Genomic DNA, 9,128 nt, shown 5'->3' with positions numbered 1-9,128 from the left:
AACTTGGTAAAACTGAAAAAGAGAGGGATTCGCTGAGGAAGAAGACTGACTCTCTTTAGGATGAGAAGAATGCTCTACAGCTTGAAAGGAGCGTCTGGCAGACCGAGCGGGAATCCCTTAGGGCTGAGAAGGAGGAACTGCTACGCCTTCTGAATGACGAGCAATCCGCTTGGATGGCCTTTGAGAAAAGGGCCTTGGATGAGCGCAATGCTTTACTTGATACCATCAGCAGGGTAAATGGTGGCATGCTAGCTCTGCATGCTCGGTTCTCCAGAGTTGGAGCCCTCAGATATGCTCAGGGGTTCCGAGAGGGTTACGCCAATCGCGTCCCGGATGAGGGTCAGACTGGCTCTACCCCTGATGATGTTGATAAGGACCTGGATATTGACCCTCCTGGTGTTTATACCGATCCAGACTCCACTGCTGCCGAGGGCATATTTGATGAATGTCAGGAGATTGCGTCTTCTCGGATCACTCCTACTCCTCCTGCCGCTCTGACTTTGGACATTCTTCCTGTGTCCACTTTGACTCCATCTTCCGTTACTGCTGAAGATAACCCTCAGCAGAATGATTCTTCCAACGCTGTTGAGGGTAGGATTCAACAGAACGATTCTGTCATTCACCTCGACTCTCCACCTCGTGAGGATGGCGACACCACCAACAATGAGGAGGTAGCCCAACATCATCAAGAGGCCGACGAGGCAAACGCCTCTTAGTTAGAACTTTTTTTTTTTTTTAAATGTACTAACTTTGGTATATTTGCCATCTTTACACCTCATTTTTTGTAACCCTCTGAACCTTATTAATGAGATGGCCGACTTCTGATCAAATTTTTTGTGTCAACTTCTTCTCTCTTTTTTTTTTTTTTTTTTTTGGGCAAGTGTTTGGCGTTCGGCTCATTGTGCCAACTGCCACTTACTTTGCTCAGGCGCCTGGCGTTCGGCTAGAATGCCACTTGCCACTTGGCCCTCTAATTTTCTTTAGCAAGTGTTTGGTGTTCGACTCATAGTGCTAGCTGCCACTTATTTGCTTAGGTGCCTGGCGCTTGGCTAGAATGCCACTTGCCACTTGGCTTTTTATTAGCAAGTGTTTGGCGTTCGGCTCATAGTGCCAGCTGCCACTTATTTGCTTAGGTGCCTGGCATTCGGCTAGAATGCCACTTGCCACTTGGCTTTTTATTAGCAAGTGTTTGGCGTTCGGCTCATAGTGCCAGCTGCCACTTATTTGCTTAGGTGCCTGGCGCTCGGCTAGAATGTCACTTGCCACTTGGCTTTTTATTAGCAAGTGTTTGGCGTTCGGCTCATAGTGCCAGCTGCCACTTATTTGCTTAGGTGCCTAGCGCTCGGCTAGAATGCCACTTGCCACTTGGCTTTTTATTAGCAAGTGTTTGGCGTTCGGCTCATAGTGCCAGCTGCCACTTACTTTGCTTAAGATTTTAAAAAGGAGTGCAATCTTTATAAATCTCAGAAACTTTTACATTCAACTGTTTTCAATTTAAAATAAACAAAATTCAGTACTGAATCTCAACTTTTATTGATAATACCTCTTCAGAGAAGTAGCATTCCAAGGCTTGTTAACCAGCCTTCCGGCCATGGTTTCTAAGGTATATGCGCCTTTTCCTATGGCCTCTACAATTCTGTATGGGCCTTCCCATGGTGGCATCATCTTTTTGACTATCCCCACCTTCTTTTTTAGAACCAGGTCACCTAGCCTAAAGTCTCTGTGCTTTACTTTCCTGTTATGGCTGTTCGCAAGCGTCTGCTGGTAAGAGGCGAGCCTCACCGCTGCTGCGTCTCTTTTTTCTTCCAGCAAATCGAGGTTAAACCTTAGCATATTGTCATTATGCTCACGGTTCCATGCCAAAGCTTCAAACAGTCGGAACTAAGTGCTCGACTGGTATAACTGCCTCGGTTCCATACGCCATGGTGAATGGGCTCTCTCCGGTCGGTCTTCTTGGGGTCGTTCTGTAGGCCCATAGGACGTTCGGCAGTTCATCTAACCACCTTCCTTTCCTTTCTTCTAGTTTCTTCTTGATACAAGTAAAGATTGTTCTGTTTGTAATTTCCGCTTGTCCATTGGCCTGTGAGTGACTTACTGCTGCCAGCTTTTGATTAATTCCATACTCCTCCAACAGCTCTCTTACTTGCTTACTGTCAAGGTTGGTACCATTATCCATGACGATTGACCTCGGAACACCAAACCGGCAAATAATATTACTCCAAATGAATCGTCTCACATGAGTTTGAGTAACGCTCGGGTACGGCTCTGCTTCCACCCACTTAGTAAAGTAGTCTGTAGCCAGTAACACATACTTGTTCTGAGCTCTGGCAGTTGGTAGAGGACCAACTACATCCATCCCCATTGTGCGAAAGGCCATGGTGTGGCCATTACATGCAAGTCTTCAAGCGGTTGGTGAATTAGTGGTCCGAACCTTTGGCACTTATCGCACCTTCTGGACAATTCTTCCGAATCTCGCGACATGTTTGGCCAGAAGTACCCTTGAGCCATTGCTTTGTGTGCTAATGATCTCCCCCCTGAGTGGTTTCCACATACACCTTCATGAATAGCTCGTAATATTTACCAAGCCTCTGTGGGGGTAACACACTTTAAGTACGGTCCGGAAAAAGATCTTCTGTATAACTGGTTATGCACTACGGCGTACTTTGCAGCATTCGCTTTGATTTTCCTAGCCTCATTTCTTTGTTCAGGCAGAGTACCATCTCGGATGTAAGTTATGATCGGATCAATCCAACTTGGCTCATATGGAATAACACTTACCAAGGATCCGAGCCTGAAGGTTCTTCGAAAATGGATGGCTGATTTAATATTCCCACTGGAACCACCCTTACCAATGTTTCTCCAGAACCCGAGGCGCTACATGCTAGCCTGTCGGCATCCTCGTTACACTCCCTCGGAATTTGAATGAATTCAATTTTTTCAAAGTTCTCCGCCTCCCGCATAACAGCAGAACGATATGCTTCCATCGTTTCATCCTTGGTTTCATACTCACCCCTCACCTGCCGAACGACTAACTGTGAGTCACTGAAAATATTCAAATTCCTGACCTTAAGTTCTTTGGCAAGCTTTATTCCTGCCAGTAACGCTTCATATTCTGCCTCATTGTTCGTGGCTGCGAATTCAAGCTGAAGCGCTTGGCTTAAGGCTGTACCTTCTGGCGTCTGCAGTTTGATCCCAATACCTGCACCCATCTGGTTTGAGGATCCATCAACGAAGAGTTTCCATAAGCACTTACAAAGATCCTCCTCCACGTCCTCTGAATCACATTCTAGTAAAAAATCTGCCACCGCCTGCCCTTTGACTGCTGTTCTAGGTTCGTATGTGATATCAAATGAGCTTAACTCTATAGCCCACTTCGTCATTCTTTCGGAGAGATCCGGTTTGTGCAGGATTATTCTGATAGGAAAAGTGGTTAGAACGATAATATGATGGGATTCAAAATAATGCCTGAGCTTTCTTTTCGCATACACTAGCGAGAGTATCACCCGCTCTGCCTTTGAATAACGTCTTTCAGCTTCAGTCATTGTCTTGCTAATATAGAACACTGGATATTGCTTCCCTTTTGCGTAGCGGACCAGAACGCCACTTGTCGCAATGCTGGACACTCCGAGATACAAAAATAACTTTTCGCCTGATTCTGGAGCTGACAGTACCGGAAGGTTCTGCATATATTTTTTCAGAGCAATTATCGCTAGGCGTTGTTCATATCCCCAAACCTACTTGCCGTGGCTCCGGATTGTGTCAAAAAATGGTTTGCATCGATCTGACAATTTGGAAATGAAACGGCTCAGTGCAGCGATCCGTCCCGTAAGTGTTTGCACTTCTTTGATTGTCGTCGGCTCGACATTCTTAGTCAGAGCATCTGCTTGGGCAGGGCTTGCCTCGATGCCTCTGAGATTAACCACGTGCCCTAGGAATTGGCCTGAACTTACACTGAACAAGCACTTGGTCGGATTGAGCTTCATTCCATATCGCCGCAAAACATCAAACACGTCTCGAAGATGCTGCACATGATCAGCTTTCTTCTTACTTTTGACCACCATATCATCAATGTAGGCCTCCACTGTCTTCCCTATTTGTTCCTTAAAAATCTTGCTGATAAGTCTTTGGTAAGTTGCCCCGGCGTTCTTTAGTCCGAACGGCATAACTTTGTAGCAATACGTCCCGCGTTCAGTAACGAAAGAAGTTTTTTCTTTATCAGCGGGGTCCATGGGGATCTGATTATAACCCGAATAAGCATCTAAAAAGGTCAAGCGTTCATATCCAGTAGTTGCATCCACCATCTGATCAATCTTTGGCAGCGGGAAGCTATCATTCGGACAAGCTTTGTTTAAATTGGTAAAATTAATGCATACGCGCCATTTCCCATTTTTCTTTTGCACAATGACCACATTTAATAGCCAGTCGGGGTAGTACACTTCTCTTACGAACCCCGCATCAAGCAGCTTATCAACTTCCTCGGCAATAATTCGGTTGCGCTCGGGGGTAAACCGTCGCTGCTTCTGCTTTATAGGTTTTGCACTGGGGTTAACGTTCAAGGAGTGACAGGATACTAAAGGATCGATCCCTGGCATGTCTAGGTGACTCCATGCGAACACATTTGCATTTTGAGACAAAAGATCAACTAATTCCTGCTTTTCTTCCTCAATGAGTCGCTCCCCTACTCTGGTTGTCCGTTCTGGTCGGAACTGATCGATCTGCACATCAAGCAGGGGTTCTTGAGTCAAGCCTACTGGTTCCTCCTTTCCATTCTGCTTAGAGGGAGGCTTCTGTAATTGTTATCTCGGACTTACTGAACGAATGGGAGCTTTCCCCTTTCCGGCATATTTCATCGTTACAGAGTAATATTCTTTTGCTGCAACTTGGTCTCCATGAATGTCAATCACTTTGGTTCCATCCGGTGCCAGGCATCTCATTATCTGATGCAGAGTGGAAGGAACACCTCGAACTCTGTGGATCTACCCTCTGCCCATCAGAAGATTGTAAGAGGGATGAATTTCAACAACTACAAAAGTTTCCATTAAAACCCTCTCGGCTGCATGTACCGCTACCTCCACCGTGCCGACGGGCTCCACTCGCTTTCCATCAAACCCTAATAGTGGATTCCCGGTGGATTTCAGCTGATCCTGGTTGATCTCGAGCCGATTGAATGTATCTCTTGGCATGATGTTCGCACTACTTCCAGGGTCAATCAGAACTCTGCGCACCAAGCATTTGGCCACTGTCAAACTTACGACCAGCGGGTCCTCATGAGGGATCTGAACACGCAACAAGTCTGTTGCGTCAAACTTTATCTGCGTTGATGCGCTCTGCTGGTGCAGAGTGTTTACACTGCCTATCCTTCTCTTCATCCGTGCTTGACGAAGGCGTGTTCGAAGCAGTTCATCTGATTCTTCAGCAGGTTCTGGCCGACCGTGAATTGCATTAATTACTCGAACTGGTTGCGTGTTGTGAGAATTCGACTTCTGATTCTTCTTCACATGCTCCATTGGTCGGTTCTGCTCCACCGCTGGTCTTTGAATATAGCTTGCGAATTCCCCTCTGGCTATCAGCATCTCTACCTGTCTCCTTAGGTTCTTGCATTCATTAGTCTGGTGGCCAAAATCAGAATGAAATGCACAGTGTTTAGACTGATCCCTCTGTTCGATAGGTTGTCTGGGTGGTAAAGGAGGTCGGAACTTATCTTTATTTTCTTGGTACAGTCTTGCTAGGGTAACTTTCAATGGAGTAATCAGCTCTTCCTCTCTAGGCCTCTTCTCGGATTTCCACGAGGAGCGTTGCGGTTGGACCTGTTTTTGCCTGATCTTTGCTTTGGTCTTTTCTTCCGTGGATATAACGGATGTCTTCTGAGCGTTTGCCGCCTCTTTTTCTTCCAAGCGCATAAATCCATCGGCTCTTTCATTAAGTTCATCCATAGTCCTCGGCGTGTTGACCACCAAGCTTGTGTGGAATGGGGTACCACGATTCATGGCCAGTATGAATGCTTGAACTGCCGTTGAAGGGTGACATTCAATAACCATGCTCTTGGTAAGGTTAAACCTGGTTAGGAAAGCCTGGAGACGCTCTTCAGCGTGTTGCTTCATTGTGAATAAGCTCAAAATATCTTTCGCTGGACGCTTGTTTCCATAATATTGGCTTATGAACCGATCGCACAGGCTTCGGAAACTATCCACCAAACCCCTCGGCAGGTTCTTGAACCAATTCAGAGCTGGTCCGGCCAGACTCGTACGAAAGCACTTGCACATCAAAGAATTATTCTCAGTGTTTAGAGCCATTTTCAGCTGGATGTGATACACATGATCGATCGGATCAGTCGTTCCGTCGAACAGAATGAAAATGGGCATGGAAAATTTCCTCGGACTCGGAGCATTCAGAATCTCATCGGTGAACGATGAATCCACTGTTCGAGCTGCTGAACGGAGTACTTCATTTTCCCTCTGGAACCCCGTGGCTGCTCACTGGTCTACTGATCTCCTCTCTGAGCTGTGATAGTCGAACATCGTCATGGAAGGCCGATAGGTCGGATCGAATGATCTATCCTCAACGAAGTCCTTGCGCTATGGAGGCATAGCTTTCTGATGAATCAACTCTGTTGCTTCACCTCGGTTGAGCGTTTCTTGATGTGGATCAAAAGTCATTGCTTCGTTTCACCTGATCTGCTCATGCCGTGGATCCATGTGAGTTGATCCTTCACGATCATCTATACGACGGAGATTTGGCGGCAAACCGTCTCGCCGGATTTCCTCGCGGTGAGGATTTACTAGATTGTTTCCAACCTCCTCACCGTGATGTGCTACATCGGTACGTGCACCTTCTTCTCCTACTGGGAGTGGTCGTGGAATTACTGGAGCTTCCTGATGCTATATTTCATTCCTTAGATCCGCATTTTCTCTCCGGAGAGCTTCGATCATGTTCATCAACTCATCAAGTTTCACTTGTTGGACGTTCTCAACCGTATTAGAGTTGTCACCCCCTATCATGATTCCGGATCGAAGCAAAGGCATGAATTACAAACTTCGAAATAGATCTAAGTGTTACCGATGCAAACTCAGCTAGATCTGGGCTTAACTTCACCGAATCGTGATCACTGTTTGCTAGATCTGAACTTTTCTAGCTTCAAACTCGTCGGATCTGACTGCAACTGAGCAAATCACAATTGCGTCATTCCAAAGCAAATGCCTCAGAATCCTCAATAAGCAAGAATTCTCTCGGAACAAACTACAATCTCACTGATCTGGATTCAACTTCCAGAAATCACACAGCGTATTCACAAACTCGATTGAACTAATATGGTACTGATCGGGCTCGAATTGATCTTCGTCCTCGGTTCCCACAGACGGCGCCAATTGAAGATACAAGAGTTCATTTCTTCTCTCTCTCTCTCTCTCTAGCGTTCTCCCCTCACTTTCCACCCTTCATGGTCTATTTATAGGCCATGACCTTTATTGCAGTTAACCAATTACATTGGGCCTATATTCGAAAGCTCTCTTCCTTCTGGGCTGGGTCTTGCAATGGGATTGACCTTCCTCGGTGGACCTCCCAGGTTCGGCCCATTCTAGGGTGCTTTGGCATGGATCCTACTTCAATCATTCGACCCGATCTTGTTCCCGCGAACCATATCCGGTCCATGCCACTTGCCGCATCCTCATCTCCCTTAATGCCAGTTGCAGACATTCCCAAACCTGCTGACCTGGATGTTGAATGCTCCGAGTAATTTTCTTCGGTCATCAGGGATTTTTTAAACAAAGCCATCAACAATCATACTAGTTTGATGTTCATCATCAATAATCTTTTTTCTTACTCTGACAAGATCATTACTGTTGGTCTGACTTCTTATCACCAGCTGGAATCTCCTAATTCAAATTTGAATCCCCCCCGCCCCCCGGGCCTCGGTTTACCTCATGGTAGGGATAAAGCTACTGGTACTCTTCAATCCTCAACTAACTTAGCATGGATTCCCATTTCTTTTTTTGTCACTTGTTACTATCTCCTACTAGATGTTAGGATGTTGAGGTACCTTCCGTACCTTCCACTTCCACTTTTGAAGTTGATCCTATTGCCTAAGATGTTGTAACCTTCCTCATTATGCTTGAAATAAAAGTAGTTTGCCTTTTCCTGATGGACAAAACAATCAAACCCGCCAAATTACCCATGAGCCCTCACATTCTTCACTGACCACCAACATATCACCTCTGCCAAATTCTTGGGTTGACAATGCCCAACAACCACCCCTATAACCTTCTTCTCATAAAATGGTCTTCGAATTCTTTAAACCCTTAAGGACTGATATTAGTTCCATTGTGGACCCTCCAAAGGAGGTGAAAGAATAAGGAAAATCTTTTTAGAGAGGGATTGTAGTTGGGCAGTTCACTAACAAAAAACCATCTTTCAGTCTTGTTCATTAAATAACAATGAAAATGTGTAAGAATAGAGGGTTGCAATAAGTTTATGCTGATGGCAGTAGGTTCTTCTACTTCAAATTTGCATATGAGCAGTTGGTTGACACCATTATTGCCTTTGGTTCTTTATTCATCTTTGGGTGAAATTTTAAAATTTCACTGCAATATTGGACTGCCAAGGGACTAAGTCATGTTGCTAGTTGGTGTCTTCTCGGGCGCCGCACAAAACAATGCACAAAACTTTGAGTTTGGAAATTAGTGTCAAGTGGGCACCATAATTTAAAATTATAAACCGCTTAACACCTATACTGTGTAGTATGAGTGAGAAGGGATCGTCCCAAGGGATTGAGGGGACGTACTAGGTTGAGGAATCAAGATTGGGGTTAGTAGGTCGAGTGATCAAAGTAGTGGTTGGTTGGTTGAATTAAACTATATGCAATTTAAACTAAAGTAAACAATAATGCAATAGAGAGAATAAAAGAGAGAGAGATCTTGGGGTTTAGAGATCACCACTAAGTATAGTTTTTCTGCACCTTTAATGAATGATTAATGAGAGAAAGAACATGTATTGCAACAAAGTATGTGTGTGTGGTTGTTCCAACAAGCATGGATGACAAATTAAGCATATATTGTCTAAACAACATGGTGGATATCACAACATATCAAACTAAGCCATTAATCATTTCTTTAAGCTCACAATCCAAACACATC

The 9,128-nt window shown here is 45.1% G+C and overlaps 2 protein-coding genes across 2 annotated transcripts; both read right to left on the bottom strand.

Moving 5' to 3' along the window:
• Positions 1 to 2,774: 2,774 nt before the first annotated feature.
• Positions 2,775 to 4,934, bottom strand: LOC132277598 (uncharacterized). Its single transcript, XM_059779438.1, has 4 exons — positions 4,812 to 4,934; positions 4,450 to 4,715; positions 3,840 to 4,326; positions 2,775 to 3,680 (listed from the first exon to the last, which is right to left on the bottom strand). The coding sequence occupies exons 1-4, from the start codon at positions 4,932 to 4,934 to the stop codon at positions 2,775 to 2,777; spliced, it is 1,782 nt and encodes a 593-aa protein (XP_059635421.1).
• Positions 4,935 to 4,976: 42 nt separating this feature from the next.
• Positions 4,977 to 6,293, bottom strand: LOC132277597 (uncharacterized). Its single transcript, XM_059779436.1, has 2 exons — positions 5,736 to 6,293; positions 4,977 to 5,579 (listed from the first exon to the last, which is right to left on the bottom strand). Exons 1-2 carry the CDS (start codon positions 6,291 to 6,293, stop codon positions 4,977 to 4,979), a joined length of 1,161 nt encoding a protein of 386 aa, XP_059635419.1.
• Positions 6,294 to 9,128: the final 2,835 nt, after the last annotated feature.

This window comes from Cornus florida, unplaced genomic scaffold (genome assembly GCF_030987335.1).
Source record: "Cornus florida cultivar Cherokee Brave unplaced genomic scaffold, ASM3098733v1 CherokeeBrave_3.0.0_Hap2_Chr10, whole genome shotgun sequence".
NCBI classification, from domain to species: domain Eukaryota; kingdom Viridiplantae; phylum Streptophyta; class Magnoliopsida; order Cornales; family Cornaceae; genus Cornus; species Cornus florida.
This window is presented reverse-complemented; position numbering and strand designations above follow the sequence as displayed.